The 17,137-nt window shown below is 34.4% G+C and overlaps 1 protein-coding gene across 1 annotated transcript; it reads left to right on the top strand.

Annotated features, from left to right (window-relative positions):
* The first annotated feature begins 288 nt into the window (after nucleotides 1–288).
* LOC136799098 (uncharacterized) lies at nucleotides 289–10,039 on the top strand. The gene is made up of 3 exons (XM_067055784.1): nucleotides 289–3,093; nucleotides 8,998–9,147; nucleotides 9,769–10,039. Exons 1-3 carry the CDS (start codon nucleotides 2,832–2,834, stop codon nucleotides 10,011–10,013), a joined length of 657 nt encoding a protein of 218 aa, XP_066911885.1. The 5' UTR covers nucleotides 289–2,831; the 3' UTR covers nucleotides 10,014–10,039.
* The last annotated feature ends 7,098 nt before the right edge of the window (nucleotides 10,040–17,137 follow it).

Below are 17,137 nucleotides of genomic sequence, written 5' to 3'. Positions count from 1 at the left end.
CAGACTTACTGTAAAGTTGGCAGTATAAGAGAAAGACTTATTAGTATTGGAAGTATCTTGGTGTCGTACTATTTTCGTGTACGTACAATTTTCATGACATAGAACAAATATTTGAAGTGTCATATTATACATGACAAATACAACAATAATGTCACAAGATTAGAAAATACTTACATAGTTTTTAAAAAAATAGTCAAATTTGAATTTCGTTGAAAAGAGATTTTGTTTTGTAACGCTTATGTACTAAAAAAATATGCTGCTTCTATAACATGTTATGACTTTCAGACAAGAGTCAAAGACATAAATGTTGGCACAGTTTTATTGTAAAATGACTTTCTAAGGTTTACAAAAGGAAACTGGCCTGTTTATAAAGTAGGGTAGGACAAAGTGACGTACTTTTTTAAAGGAAGGTGTAGTAAATAGTTATATGAACAGAGAATCAAGCTATGAATTCGCTTATCATTCATAATCTTTTAGTTTAAAAGAAGGACGTCTTTTAAATGCTTTACTTATTATCTGCAGGTCGCTTTCATATCATAATACGAACATTTCTTATTTATTTATCATATATTATTTCTTACGTATACTATAAAAAAACTTTTGCTTTACTTTAATACTCTGCTCTACAATAAAAACATTTATGAGTTTTGAAGGCTCTCTATATACTGTAGTAATGATTGTTATAAGGTAAAAGTTCTTTTCCAACGTAAGTGAAAATGAGAAGTATTTGTCGACTTGTTTTTATTTTGAATTTTCGAAGATGAAAAAGGATGAAATGCTGGACAGTTGTTCTAAATGAAATTGTAAGTTTTAGGAAGTCTCTATCATGAAGGACATATGAAAATATTTGCTAAATGTGTTGGAGTATATTGGTTTTACACCTTAAACTCTTTTTGAAAAAGGGCTTATAATTTGTTTGATTCATATTTGTGAAGTTTATTTTCTGTTATTTACGATGTTTCGAAATTGAGAAAGAGCTTTTTGTGTATGTGGTAGTTAGAAGTTTTACGGATAAACTAGAATTAAAGTAGAATTGGGAGAAAAAGATTCAAAATTCATCTTCAGAAAATCTGCCTTAGTCTATCACTCAAAAAAAGGGAGTGGTATAAAAAAACATCCAATTTTTGTCACAAACTTTCATGTAACTTGTTTACTGTATCGCCACAAAAAAAGTACATGAAAGTTTCAAGCAAAGTTGAATAGTTATATCGTTATTCTCTTTTCATTGTGAAAGAAAAGTTAAGGAAGATGAAGTGAAGCAAACATTTTTATTGAAGAATATTGTTTTTGTTTTGTTTCTATTTTGCTGACTGTTGCGGATTTATGTCAGGTGGGGAACTTGTATCAATGAAAAACACAAAATGTAATTACATTTAAACTTTTTCATCGTTAATGACATCATTAGTGAACAATTTGCTAACATGAATAAAATAATGAGTTAAATGAGTGGTCGTTAATTAAATTGAATCATGTAAGATCAGTGTAGTATCTTATGCCGTTGTTGAGAGAAAGTTTTGGCATTGGTGTTGAACTTTTGCAAGTTTCTTCATGATGTTCATGGTTTCTTTTACACTTTTTTTTATAAAAACCAATAAATTATTTTTAAGGCTACACTGTTCTTATTTTTTTTCACTTTGAGCCTCGAACTGTTCTTATGTTGTTCTTATATTTTGGGCAAGAGTATTTTTGTTTGTATATCTGATTTTTTGACTTTTTTGATTCTTTGACCCTTTTACAGTAAGTTGGTCTATAGTTTTGAGCTTGAGCTGTACTGGTTGTATTTTTGTATGTTTATCGTATATTTGTTCGGCAGAATTGAAACTTGAAAACTTGAAACTGCCATCAAAATAACGTCTGACTTTTTATCCTCCTAAACTTTCTTTTTTTCTAGACTGTAATACGAATACCTGTGAATTTCTTTCGTCAATTCTCATGGAAAAGCATTTTTCCCATCCAGATACATGTTTTTTTTATAAGAAAGAGCAAAAGCTTCCGGATGTTTTTTAGGTTTGTGAGTCTAAAATTTGTCTTAAAAATCTTCTTTTGTCCTCCCTTCTGAAAACTACAGCTTAATTGGCTTAATTTCCTAAGAAATTGAGTGTTTTAGATTCAGCAAAGCTTTGGTAAAATGTTCTTAATTTGTTCTTAGTATTTGGTTACGAAGTCTGTTCTGTAGCTTGATTTCTTGAAAAAATTACACATATTAAAATCCATAATGCTGAAAGTTCAAAGAATGTATGCTATTAGTCTTACTTCTAGTCTTACTTAATCTTTTAAGTGCGGGTATATCGGACATTCGTCATTTTTGGTCTAATTAGTAGAAATTGGATTGGCCTCTTTGGTCAAGCAATAAAAAATTTAAGAGTGAGTTTTTCCAGCGAGAATTTATGCTAAAAAGTAAAAAATGCAAAAATTTGTCAAAAATTCATTTTTTAAAGATTTTGACCGTTTTTTGACCATTTTTGATCAACGTGTGATCCAAGAACCTGCAAGTTTGGCCCTGCTTTACTTTATTCTGTCATCTAGCGAATTGATTTGAAGTTTTACCACTTGGCACCTTTCTTTCATTTCCGTCAGAAACATTTTCCCCAAGAGATTGTATGATCTAGTCTCCGTCTAATCTTAATATGTTTTAAAATGTACTTAAAATCTTTTTCGATCTCAATAGCTTATGCCTAGTAGTTTAGTTCTAGCAAGTCTATTCTGTATATTCTATTCAAATTTTTGGTGTTTTGAGCCTCATTGATATTGTATTATGTAATAAAGAGCATTATCATAACTTTTCTCTACTTATTCATAGAAAAAACAAACACAAAAACAAACACAAAATCATGGGGTCGAGTGGAGCATTTGTGTTATTGGGAATCTCAATTATCGGATATATAATCGGGATTGCTGGAATCATCGCTGGGATTCTCGGACCAGCTTGGTGGGTTTTAGAAAGTCATCAAGGAACCACTTCTACAGTACTTAAACAACAAAGAGGTCTTACCAAAAATTGTGATACAAAAGGAGTGAATATTGATGAATCCACTTGTGCAGATCGTGAAGATATTCTGAAATTCGTAGTTGATAATGATGAATTTTCCAAAGGTATGATATTTTCATTTCATTCCAGGACAGGGGAGGATGCGAAGCATTGGCGTATCCTATTGTCGCCAACATCGAAATACCGCCACTCGTTTTTCTTTAATCACTATCAACACAGATCTAAAAAACCCATGTTTTGTCACTTCAAAATACCCGCACGTCACCTCCCCTAATTGGCCCTTTTTACGCCAGCTCTAGGTTAACGCTACATCCGTTACACTGTCACTGCCAAGTTATCAGTTAGGACTTCGAATATAGCGCTTATAAGCCTATAAAAATTGCTAAATTAGCTTAAAGTAGTCAAGGTTAACTGAAATTTTGCAATTTCTAATTTGGCCGGTGAATTGTTGAGAACTTTTTTGAAGATTGATACTTTTTGTGAAGACGAAGAGCAAAAGAAAAGATAAATTTCTACTAAAATCAAACCGTTTTGATATTCTGACTCTATTCATGCGATAACTTTTAATTATGACATTGTTAAAGTATGGTGTATGCGAAACATCTTACAAATAGCCACTCTATAACATGTCTGAAAATGGAAATGGTTGATGTACACTTGTTTTATAATCTTTTATCTTGATGTAGTGTGCACTAAGCTTAAAACATACGGTAATCGTGTGTTATGCTGATTGTTTATAATCTTACGTGCACCCCTGTCTCAGGGTTCCAGTTGGAAATTTTTCCACACAGTGGGGATGAAAATTTCTATCGTAGTTCCAACTGGGATATATATATATAAATTTTACAATCAAAATCTATTTCTAGAAAAAAGATTGGACCTAGAACCAAGTTCAGTGAATTGGTTTTAAGTCGATCTACCAAGTTTCTTGCCTAGGGAAATATTACACAATTGGTCTATTGAAACATTTTCATTATCAGTCACCTGATTGAGAAGTGACTTTGATAGAAATTCTTTTATTCCAAGCCCGTAAATCCAGGTTCTTGAGGGGCATTTTTGGACCTACCCCGATGGGGTGGAGGTTCTATAAATTAACCTGTGTTCGTTCGTCCGTCCGTTCGTTCGTCCGTTCGTCTGTTACCAACTTTTCTCAGGATTGAATCATAGGAATCTTTTGATTTTTGGTACAAAGGTGCAAAATGGTGGTGGCCAAAATGTGAGATTTTTTTTGCTCACAAGGGCTTACTTTTAAAGATTATGTGTGTTTAGACATGAAATTTTAGTTGCTTGGCGTGTTTTTATAGAAAAACTGGCCAAATTCGATATTTTTTTATAAGCACATTATCAATTACTTAGGTATTAGCTTTTTTCGAGATTGGCTCTTTCATTCTTAATGATTTTTTGCACAAAGATGCATAACTATAAACCCTCGTATGTGACGGAGCCCGATTTTCGAAAAAAAAAATTTGGGGCAAATTTGGGCCAAAAAACGGCTGAAAAACGGGTTTTTTGGGCTTTGTGAAAAATTGGATCATTAAATTTTTCTGATTTTTTGTATGAAAGTAGGGTACCATCATAGGTAAAAGATGGCTCAAGCAGATTTTTGCAAAAAAATTTTGTTGGCTCAAAAAACGCATGTTTATCTATAAGAATCACTATTAATAAGCATACATCAATGATCTTAGTCAAATTACTAATTTTTTTTCATGATATAGATGCTTTTTTTGCTCATGAGGGCTTACTTTTAAAGAATATGTGTGTTTAGACATGAAATTTTGGTTGCTTGGCGTGTTTTTATAGAAGAACTGGCCAAATTCAATATTTTTTTATAAGCACAATATTTTTTTATAAGCACAATATCAATTACTTAGGTATTAGCTTTTCTCGAGATTGGCTCTTTCATTCTTTATGATTTTTTGCACAAAGATGCATAACTATAAACCCTCGAATGTGACGGAGCTCGATTTTTGGGGAAAAAAATTTTGGGGTAAATTTCAGCTAAAAACGGCTAAAAAGGTTTTTTGGACTTTGTGAAATATTGGATCATTGTTTTTTTCTGACTTTTTGCATGAAAGTAGGTAAAAGATGGCTCAAGCAGATTTTTGGAAAAAAAGAATTTTTCAGCTCAAAAAACGCTTCTTTATCTATAAGAATCACTATTAATAAGCATACATCAATGTTCTTAAAATTACTGAATTTTTTGATGAGATATATTTTTTTGCTCATGAAGTCTTGAGTATGAAAGAATGTTTCAAGAGCATGAAATTTTGGTTTCTAAACGTTTTTTTATAAGAAACAAACTACTAATTTTAATAGATCGTCACTATTTGTGTTCTGAATGATTGTTTAATGGTCACGCTCACGTAGATATCAATTATATATGTGTTAAATGCATAACCAGGTAGGTCCATAAAAGTATCACTTGTTTTCTTTGAATTTCGAATGGGGATGAAATCAAAGACCATTTTCAGTGCGGCCAAAATCGTAGGGTAATCTCCTACCGGCGACAAAACTTTTGCCAAATTCTCCGGTGAGGGGGTGTCCAACATAACGCGAGCATAAACTTTTGCGAATGGCCCCTTCAAGAATTTTCTAGAAATTTTCTAGATTCTTGCTAGAATTCACGTAAATAGCGAAAGTTTCTGCTCGCGAAACGTCCAAAGCATAGTAAACAATCACATATCTTGGCGGTCTAATCAACTCAAACCATGCTGTAGTGTAAAGCGTGGTACCAAGATAATGACAATCAAAGTATTAAAATTCCTTATTTATATTCCTTGTTATCAAAGAGTGAAACTTTTTTGAAACTCAAGATAAAAAAAAACTCAAATAACAAAATTTATGAAAAAGCATTTTGAAATTAACCATGGAAATTGTTCTTTGGCCCAGCGCTAAGCGAGTGGGCCTTTCATTTGCAACGTTCTGTTCGTACGTGTGTCTGTCCAGGTCTGTCCGTCCGTTTTGGTAGAAGCGGCGCTTAAAACCAGTACCACACTTTTTGCCGTCTGGACAGGGAAAAGCTTGCTAAAGTCAGATACTGGCTATAAAAGATATATTTTCTGATTCCGCGCTCCTTCAAAACAATTTTCAAAACAAAACAAGATGGCGGTCGAAGCGAGGAGGTTGATTCATACTTTCTTGAACATTTTCTTTGCTTTAGTGGTCAAGAGATTTTCAAATCAAAGAAATTTTGTAAAGATTTTTCTTTATAAACCTTTTTCAACATTCTGCCATATCTTATAGTTTTTGCTCAAGTTTTCATAAAGTGAAAATTCTACCTTAAATCACTTTCATTTTTAGTTTCTTGTTTTCAAAAAGACTTTATTTTTAGGAAATAATGGCTTCTGATAAAGAAATAAATAAACTGAAATGAAGCTCATGTGTAAATTGGAACAAGATTGGAACTTTTTCCATGATGCTACGCGTGCGTGAAAATGATTTTTTCTGGATCTGTCTCGTTTGACGAAAGGTGCGATGGCTTGTTTTATCAAACTCGACACAGAATTATTTCAAATAAGCTGATTATGGAATATGTTAATGGAGACTAAAATGCAGCTCATGTGTAAATTTGAACAAGATTGGGACTTTTTTCATGATTCTACACATTAAATAAAATGGGCATTTCTGGATCTGTCGCATTAAAACGGTCAGTCGGTTTCAAACTCGACTCACATCGATCACATAATCATTTAAAGTATATAAACTGATTCTGGAATCTGTTAATGGACACTTAAATGCAGCTCATGGGTAAATTTGAACTAGATTGAAACATTTTTCATGGTTGCAATGCATAAACAGTGAAAATGGTCATTTCTGGATCTGTCATATTAATTGTTAACTCGAACATTAATTGAATTTTATTAGCCTGGATATGCAGACCGTAAACTATTTCACCGTCTAGTTTTTTAAAGATTATTTTTCTGGTTTACGGTCTGGTCCAACTAACATGCCTGCAGGGATATTTCTCCCTGCATATGTGAATGCACTTTATTCGTTAAAAAGCGCCCACTCACTAAGCAGAATATTTGCGAGATTTTTTTATATTTTTCCAGTTTTTCTATGGGTGCGCATAATTTATGGAAAAAGCTGACCTTGTGATAAAAAAAAAACAAATGAAAATGAAAACACAGGTTCATTTCTAAACAAAATGGCCGCTGGAAAGTAGCCTTTATAAAATGTGGCTAATGTTTTGATGTATATAGTTTAAAGTAGTTTTGAAAGTTTTTTGAGTTTGTGAAAGAGGTTTTATGGTAAGTTAATTATGTGTGTCTGCCTGGGTTTTCAAAGTTTTGATGGTCGGTCAACAAGGGTTCACTCACAGGCAGTATCAAACAAACTGTACCCGACTTTTTTAGTTACACCGGACTCTAAAATTTTAGAAACTTTGTACCATTGTTTTTTTTTTCTGAAATTTTGAGTCTGGATACCCAGGCTAGAATTTTATTGGAAAGTTGAATGTAGTTGAAGACATTTTCGCGAGGGGGGTCTGCTGCTAAGGCCTGGTAAAATATTTCATTGGCCAAAGACTGACGTTACAGGCAAAACTGTAAAAGCAAAAAATGGGTAAAAAAATTGACGATTTTTGAAACTCGTACTCTTGGGTACCTAATTGCTGCCCCCCCCGCAAATTATATATTTTTACCCAGGACATTCTTATTCCAACCCCCCTGCTTATTGATCTTTGCGAAATATTTTTAATAGTTCCCTCTTTTGTCCTAATTCTGCTGTATTACATGTTTTTTATAAGCATAACGTTTATAAGCATACCAAGACCTAAATTTGTCTAAAAAATAAGCATATTACAAGCATATTACTGAGCTTGATTTTGAGGTGTGTTAGTGAATTTTTTTTTTCTATAGAAAACGTAATGACAAATCTTTGTGTCATTACTTATTATCCTCATGTATAGCAATGGCAGATTTTGGAAAAATTAGAGACTCGAATTTTTCGGAAAAATAAGCATATGATAAACATACTTCAAGCCTGAGTCTAAAATATCTCTAAGCATAACTGAGCTTGTTTCCCAAAAAACATATGCTTATAAAAAAACGCTCGATTTCAACACGTTACTTTTCGCTGGGCCTTCACGCCCGACGGGCTTCTTGTCTTCTATTCACTCGTCAGCTTTTGAAACGATAACATGGACAGCTATGCACTGCTTCAAGTTTCTCACCTTCAGATGTAGCTATTACTATCTTCAACAATCCATTCAGACAAAATATTTGAAAGAAAGCATCAATCAAATCTTAATCCCAGTCTGTTTTTGACCAGAGTCTACTTCTGGTCGGGCGGCACATACCTGTCAGCTCGCAACTCTAGTACACCCCGGGCTTTGAAACTTTCTTTGTTTTCGTGTTTTACAATTTTGCAAGTTCCGGCGGTAATTTTATTGCCAATCCAGAATGTCAAACAAGCGGACCACGCAACTCAAAGGTTTTATTTTTACATAAGTGTTTCCATTTCATATCAGGACGGTGTCTCTCTATTGTTATATTGTGCTGATATAAACATAAAAATGTTTTTCTTTTCCTCTTTTTGACCAATCTTGCTCCACATCCGTGTCAATTCAATGCAAAACTTAAATTGATGAGTAAGCAAACGATATCACTCTTATTTAAAACAAAATCTTTAAGTAGGAAATAAGTGGTTTCAAATTATACATAAGGAGGTTGGACTCTAGTCTTCGGCTAAACCTTATTGGTTTAATGCTTCGTATGGTGATGAACCCATAGATATCTTATGTAAAATACTAGATAGAGCTACTATGTATATCCCAAGCAACGGCAGGTGAAGAAAAATAATGCGCCATCTTTGCTGAAAGTAGGTCATAGTAGGTCACAGTTCGGTACCGGCAATTTGTTCAACCAAGCAAAAAAACCTGAATGACGCGAAGCCACGAGGCGAAAGATAGGCTTGGGAAGGAGTAGCTCTATCTAGTGTTTTATATAAGATATCTGTGGATGAACCAACTAACAGTATCTCAAATGTGTTGTTTTTCTCATTTTTAGAGAAGGACATTGTGTTGATTATCTTGATCGTTTCACTGGTTTTGTGCTTTATTGCTATTATCCTTTCACTGACTTTGATTTGCTATCGAAGGAAGAAAGCATCGTGGAGATGCGCCGCTTTGTGTACTTTCATATTCGGTCTGTTGGCAGGTGAGGTTCCTTTATTGTTCTCTCTGACCCTGTCTAGCTCTAATACAGTCGATTCTGCAAGTTTTAGGTCTCTTAATTTAATTATAGTTTCATGGTTTGTAACTACAGTTGACGCTCTCTAATTCGATCTTAAAGGGGAATTGGATTTTCATCGAATAAGGGAGGTTATCGAATAAAGGAGCTTCGTTTATGAGAGTTTCTTGCTGACGGGGACTTTAAATTTCATTGAATAAGGAAGCCTATCGAATTGTAGAATGTGAAATTAGATAGAAAGCGTCAACTGTAAATGCTTTTCTATATCATTGAATATATCTTTTCAAATTGGCGTTCTCAGTTGTACAAAATGGTTGCACCTCTGGCTACGCAACCTGGCAACCTCAATGGGTCACGGTCCCGAAATCGTCCTCTGGTAGAAGATTAGAATACAGTCGACATTCTCTAATTCGATTTCCAAGAAAATTAGGTTTTCATCGAATAGTAGAACGTCGTTCCTTGTTGACGGTGACTTTCAATATTATCGAATAATGGAGCGTATCGATTAGTATAAGTCGAATTGGAGAGGTCAGCTGTACTCTAAACAAAAAAGCCGTATTTAATTATCTAACCTTATCTTCGTTTCAGCCCTTGTTGGGTTAGCGGCGCTCGGTTACGCTGAAAGTGAATTCAAAGATCTTTGGCATACGTACAAACACGGATGGTCAAATATCATTTGTTGGGTGGGATGTGGCGCCATGATCTTAGCCGCCATCATGTCTGTATTGCTGTGTTGTGTAACGCCCGGCTCTAGTTCCAGTGATAAGAATATCGGGGTTCATTATGTCGGGAATCGGAATCCGACCTACCAGCATGATTACGCCGGATATTAAATGACGACGTATCTTTTTTAAATGTATTACATCAAAAGAAAAGTGAAAAATTTCTATTACTGATGGGCGTTTGTCGGGCGTTTGTTTGGCGTTGAGAGCAATGTGACGATTAGAGGAGCATGCTAAATGGAATTGGAGAGCGTTTTCAAGAAACTACTTTAGGAAAACCACAAAAGGAGAAGAAATCAGTATATTTATTCATTCGCTCTAATATATGACTATGTGCAAATAACTGGAGTAGAGGCGACGATTTTTTATTCCGACGAGAGATGGATTATTCGGTCAACATGGATCCAAACGATTCATTCACGTCTTTTAGGATGGATTAAGTTATTGGGATATTCGAAAATGGATGATTCCAGTAATATCTATTAATTAGGGAGCTAATATTTCTTATATTAAGTGTCTCGAGCGATTATTAAACATTTCAAGTTACCCATTTTTGTAGCCCTGAATGAAAATATTGGAACAGGATTTTTATAAGTAAAATCCTGTTAACTGCAATTTTTATGACTTAAATATTCAATTTCTTTTTCAATAAACTGTTTTAATTACTTATCTTTTGAATTCACAAAAACAAAAGTAGCTCTGTGGCTTCTGAGGGATTTACTTTTTATGAAATCAGTTCAGGTTTTTCCGGACACATTGTTTTTATTTCGGTCATTTTTTAAATACATTAATGTATTTGCATCTGCCTTTCTGTCACAATATCACAGACTACGGGTGTTTTACTCACAAACTGGAATCTCTGTCAAGAATAACGGTTAGTACCATTAAACTCAGGATAAAATTTTTACATATATTTTTTAATTTCACACTCACATCATATTTTTTTAGTATTTTGTTATAGAGGCTTTAGATACTATACCATAGAACTTTCATTAGTTCGTCGGATCGTCCTTGACTTTATCTCCAAGGTTTTCATTTTTCGTTGAAATTATAAAGTGGGTGTACTACCGTGGCTTGTTAGTACCATGTGTAACCTACTTATACTTAGAGGTTCTAAGTCAACTTACAAGTACTAAGTCGATTTAATTGGGCTAAGTTGTAAGTAAACTTATAAGTACTAAGTCGACTTAGAGGTACTAAGTCGATTTAGAAGTACTAAGTCATAAGTCAACTCCGTAAGAAGCGGGCCTTCTATTGTTGTGTATATAAAAGGGATACATATTGATGTGCAAAGAAAGGGTGGACATATAATGTTGTGTACGGCAATAATGGGCATGTTTTGTGGCCGAGGTCATGATATGCAGTTAAAGCAGAAAAATGAGTGTAATGTAAAGCTCAAGAAAGTGTTGTGGTGGTGGTGTTTGGTTGCTGTGTAAGATCAATTCACAATGTGCGATTTTTCGATTTTGCTTCGGGTCCAGACCTTTTTTAAATTTCACAAAATACATGCCAGAGAGAGTCCCGCGCTTTTTATCAACTTCACTACTAAGTTGACTTAACACTCCTAAGTCGACTTAGCACTTCTAAATCGACTTAGCACTTCTAAGTTGACTTAGCACTACAAAGTTGACTTAGCACTACCAAGTTGACTTTAGCACTACTAAGTCGACTTAGAACCTCTAAAGTATAAGTAGTTTACATATGGCACTAACAAGCCACGGTACACGTTTTTTTTTTTATAAGAACGTCAAAAATTTTCGAAGCCTTCGGATGTTCTTAGTTTTTTGGATTTGAAGCCTAAAAATGTTCTTAAAATGTTCTTATTTTCAGCATTTTCTAAGCATTTTGAAGTAATTTCTTAAGAAAATGCATGTTTTTAAGTCTCCAAAGCCTTAGAATGTTCTTAGAATGTTCTTAAATTTTTGGGCCTCGAAGCCTTATGTTTTTATATAGTTTGTTCTTATAAAAAAAAAACGTGTAGTGTACAAATGAAGAGACATTAATTTTCATAAGAATCATGGAAATCTTTATTGAGGATTGTTTGTTATTCTTTTTTGGCAAATAGCCTAAAATTTCGCAAATTTCTCAATTTTTTCCTGTTCTTATTTTTAGGGTAAATTAAGGTATTATCTTTTCTGATCCCCATTGTTCTTAAAAAAAGTGTTTAAAAATGGTTCGGCAGTAAATTAAACTCACGATAAGCCAAACTTTTTACAAAATGTGATTTATGATTTAGTTTTTTGTAAATAGAAGAATTTGGTTGCAAATATGATTATGCATCTTTTTTAAATAATGAAAAAGTTTTTCGATTTTCGGTTTTTCGGCTCACTACAAAAAGGGAATAGTTTAGGAGGCGGGATGTATTTGAAAACGGTGGTTAGCCCGGGGTGGTGGTGTAAACAGTGGTGGCGGATCTTTACAGTTTTTGTTCCAAACTTTACCGCCACGATTTTTCCCCGTAGACCACCGTGAAGACTGTAAACTTTGCGCATATATTTTTCCCGCGTTTACCATATTCTTTCATATGCCCATATGAAAATTTGTTTCATAATTGCCGTCTAAAATTTTTACGTAAGGGAAGTTTCATAGTCAACAAACCTTAACAAAACTTTAACACAATTTCTCTTAGGCTTATTCCTGAGTCTAAAGATATAAAAGGGGGGGTTTTTAGGGGTCTTAAATACCGTCATACCGACAAAATTTTGGGTCAAATACCGTAATACCGTCGGTGAAAGAAGCCTAATACCGATACCGAAATTATATTTATGTTTTTTTTCGAAAATAATGAATTTTCAGTTATCAAATCTATTGTGTAGTAACAAATTAGAAACTTTACAAATAAGTCTTGTACTTTATGAGGCCCCCCAGTCAACCCTCAATTCAGGTATTCACGCACAATTTTTTGCCAATTCACGTATTCACGCGCGAAAAAAAAACATTTTCACGTTCACGCACCAATTTTGCTTTTACATCTTTGGTTAAACGATTGTGACCTTATTGGGCTGGATTTAACCTTTTTATGGTCTTTAAACAGATTGACCTATTCTTTGCGCCAATATATAAAGTTTTTTGCTAGTTTTGTGACCTTATTCTCGATATTGTCGACTTTTTAAGGCCTTATTTACAGCTCTTTGAGCTTACATAAAGCAATATTTTAGGTCTGCTGCGCCAAAGTTACCCGTAAGATGTCTTTTATATTGAGAATTAATTTAAAATCGATGTTTGGGCCACTCATGGTCTGAGAAGCCGTAGAATTCAACACAGGCTTCATAGAGGTGGTGTTGTGGTGCTTCTAGAGGACGCGAATTCTAAAGTTTAACCCCCCTATATCGGAGGAAAGAAAAGTCAATGAAAAATAAGAACGCGAGCAAAGCGAGCGCGAAAATTTTTCGACAATTTTCGCTCTTCTTTGTTATTGAAAAACGGCCTTAATACGCTATTGTTAGCCAAGTATGCCTTGTTTGGTCACACAATTTTTGATTTTATTTAACACTGACCATTTGTTGGCAAAACTATGGTACGGCAAAGTGACGTACCTGCCGTACCCGGTGCGGCGTTCCAAGAGTTTCGCCCAAGAAAAAATTTAAAATTTAGAATGCCTAGATTGCCTGAAAACGCATCATGTGCAACATGATGTGAATTATTTTTTAATCGTTCGATGCTGCACAAGATGTTTTTAGAACCTTCTTTTACTAATTATTGAAGGAGTAAATACCGCCGGCCTTAATACAGTAATTACTGTCTCTAAGTTACTGCAGTATCAGTGTATTGTATTGTAGTAGCAATAAGTGAATACGGAGAGACGACCATATCATTTAGTGCTAACGGAGGAAATTTTATCTAGACTCGTTCGTTGGATGCAGTATTTGCATCACAAAAGTGTTATCATTAAAAAAATGCACCCGCAGAAAAATAACGAAAATATTTGTTTAGATATCGTAAATTTTTGCTTATTTTGAATAACCTTACCATGACAATAAGTCAATAGGACCTGTGCGAGCGAAGCGAGCAAGAAAATTTTACTGGTTAATAGAACTCATGAAGAAACTAAAAGGTAAATAGTTTTATACCGAAATACCGTTTTTTATCGATAAAAATATCGATATACCGACAAAAAAACAGGCAATTTACCGATACCGGTAGAAAATGAAATACCGTAATCCCGTCGTTTTTTTCTCGTGATACCGATTTAGCGGGGGTAAAAAGGCCCAATACCGTCATACTGTAAAAGTGAAAACCCCTCCATAAAAATCATAGTGGAAAAAAATTGAGGAAAACTAAGGAAAGTAGCATTTCGTTTTTGACAGTGACTATTTTTTACTATATGTGACTTCTTACCCAAAGCTGCACTTTCGATTTCACCTATTGCTAAATGTACCAGAAAAAAACTCGCAAAAGCAGCAGCAAACACCAGAAAAAATATTTTCTGGTGCTTTTTTTTTGGTGAGTCTAGGCCTGGTTTACTATAAAATGGGGAAATCTTGATCCACAAGCTCTTTTAAGCGTTTGGAGACGACTTCAATTAGCGACAATGTTATAATTGTTGCTAAGAAGCAAAGAAAAATAAATATTACACAGTAATTAGTATTTGAAGAAAAAATACATATCAAGTTTATCATGTTTCGTTTAAGAAATATTTAATTTTCAAGGGCTGCCAAATAATTGAAGCAATTATCAAAATGCCATTTCTCCGCTCACGTGATTGAGATTTCTTTTCTGTTACAGAACAAGGGGGTGTGTGAAAGTTGTGTTGTTTACAAAGTTAAACGTTACTTTCACCTGATAGCCTGGGACCAATGAAGTATAAGCCCAAAGGGCTAGAATCGAATCTCCTTGGTAGGATTTGAAGCCTACCAAATCCTACCAAAGTTGCGCGGCCTAGCGCGGTCCGCCTAGTTTTTACACAAATGAAAGATCACTAGAAAGTTTGGACAATTTCAGCCCCACTGGGAAATTGACCTTAAAAACCAAATTACACTCTATGAGAGATCCCCACTGGATTTTTGACCAAGAAACAATAGAATTTCTATCCCGATTGGTATTTTGATAACAATTTTCAACCCCACTGTGGGAAGAAATTCCACCGGGGCTGTGAGACAGGGGTGTAGATAAGCCTTATTTTAGGTCCAAATTTAATTAATCGATTTTTTGAATCAAATTTCAATAATTATTTTAACATAAAATATCGCTTATCGCTTCTGATAATTATAAGTCGGTTTATCTGGTACCAGATGTAGAAATATGCTACGACACGCTTTGCTCTGAAGGTCGGGCATATTTTAACATCTGGAACCTTTGCATTACGGAATTTCTCCTGACCGCGTTCGTAAAATTTAGAAAGAGTCTGGGGACGGTAAAAAGTTACTAGTGCCCCGAACTAAGAGTACACATGCAAAAAAAATTTCCCGTGCGATTTCTACATAGTGCTCCGAACTGAAAAATGTAAACAAAGCAGGACGCGAACTAAAAATTTATTGAGAGTGGCTCTAAACCCAAACCCAATTACAGTTCAATTTATAGCAATAAAATGCGAATTCTTTGCTGCTACTAGAATAAACAAGTTTGTCTCCTCACATCGAATGACAATTTCACCTATTCAAGACCTTTCACTGCCTAAAAAAGTAAACAAGCAATGTCACGAACCAAACAATTAAAAGAGAGTGGCCATGAGCCAAATTTCCCTCAATTTAGTCCAATTTATACAGCAATATGTGAACTTTTTGCTATTTGCAGAATCACTAAGCTTGCCTCAACACACCAAATGAAAATTACACCTGCACTAGATCTTTCACTACCTGAAATATGCATGTCAGCCTCTAAAAATAGAGTTTGGCGAAACAGGCAAAGATGGTTGTCTTTTACCAAAAAATAAAAGCTTTGTCCCCAAGATACTGATACAATATATGGGAACCTCCCTCCAACTTTGTTAGTCTTTGTTATTGATGAAGGAGGATTCTGGCTTTTCCAAATAAACAACACACAGGTCATGAATATGATCAACAAGTTTGTTGATGTGGGTTTGGGGTTGGGACGGTCCGCTGCTCTGCATCATGGTGGGCGGTCAACAGGCTCTAACTAAAGGTCTCAATTGGAATGCAGCAGTTTAAAATTTCAGCATAAAAATTATTGGTAGAAGTAAATAAAACATACCTGATATGCTTTCTTTGATTTGGCCTTTGAAAAAATATAACCAGTCAACCACCAAAAACAAATAAATAACAAAAGATAATTATCAATGTCAAGCATTTTTAACTTAGTGCACTTACTAAGAAATTACACTAGATACTAAATATGATACTGAAAAAGTAATGAAACTGTCAAGTTTCGATAAATCCACCAAAATAAACCAAAAACAGCCAACAATCGAAGGTTTGAATATTTCTCAAGCCTTCTCAGGCAGCAGAGATTCTCATGCTAAATTCAGTCGGGTGCGACCGATAGTCAAGCAAAAAGTGTAAGGACGGCTAGACACGACTGTGATGCGGTACATCAAAGGAAGACTACTATAGGTCTCCGATGGTATATTGGTCCGCTCCTTTAGAGCTTTAGCGTGGGCGGCCGCCAATACGCCATCGGAATATCAGATAATAAGTCGGTAGGGAAGCCTTTCAAGGAGGTGCTTAGTAAAAAAATGATTATTTTACGATAAATGCGTGACTAGGGGGTAATTAACATATTTTTTTAAAGCAAAAATTACAACAAACAAAAAAATTAGCAAACACTTGTGAAGTAACCTACCTTTCAAGCAGTTTTCAAAGAAAGATCAGATTAACACATTGTTGAAAACGAAATTTGTGGATATAATAATCATCTAGAAAATCGTTTTCTTCAAATTTCATTTAGTTAGTGATAGTTAAGACATATAAAATTTGTTTTACTATTATTTGGCAATGAAGTACAATTCATTTCTGACAATATTTAAAAAAATAGTCATTTCCAAGTCATGATAGGGTAAATATGACATTTTGGGCGACATTGTTACTAAAAAAATGTTAAGTACTGTACTGTTGATATTTTGTTAATGTATGCTTAGACTTGGGGGTTTTTGAGGTCAGAACTTTTACAAGTTGAAAAATAAGTCAAACAGTTTTAGCGTCAATATTGCACAAGCTGTATTTGTAGACCATTTGATGAAATATTGCGATTGAGATGTTTTTCATCTTTCTCTCCCTTTGAACCTCCGAATGACGGGGTGCAGGTTTTCATTCTTGCTTGAGTTATAGAAGATGGATGAT

This window comes from Clytia hemisphaerica, unplaced genomic scaffold, assembly GCF_902728285.1.
Source record: "Clytia hemisphaerica strain Z4C2 unplaced genomic scaffold, Clytia hemisphaerica genome assembly, whole genome shotgun sequence".
NCBI classification, from domain to species: domain Eukaryota; kingdom Metazoa; phylum Cnidaria; class Hydrozoa; order Leptothecata; family Clytiidae; genus Clytia; species Clytia hemisphaerica.
This window is presented reverse-complemented; position numbering and strand designations above follow the sequence as displayed.

What these genes read in the sequence shown, in the direction of transcription:
- LOC136799098 (XM_067055784.1), top strand. Translation starts at nt 2,832, where the DNA reads ATGGGGTCGAGTGGAGCATTTGTGTTATTGGGAATCTCAATTATCGGA. An exon ending in TAATGATGAATTTTCCAAAG is followed by an intron (nt 3,094 to 8,997) that starts GTATGATATTTT and finishes TCTCATTTTTAG; the next exon opens with AGAAGGACATTGTGTTGATT. An exon ending in CATATTCGGTCTGTTGGCAG is followed by an intron (nt 9,148 to 9,768) that starts GTGAGGTTCCTT and finishes TCTTCGTTTCAG; the next exon opens with CCCTTGTTGGGTTAGCGGCG.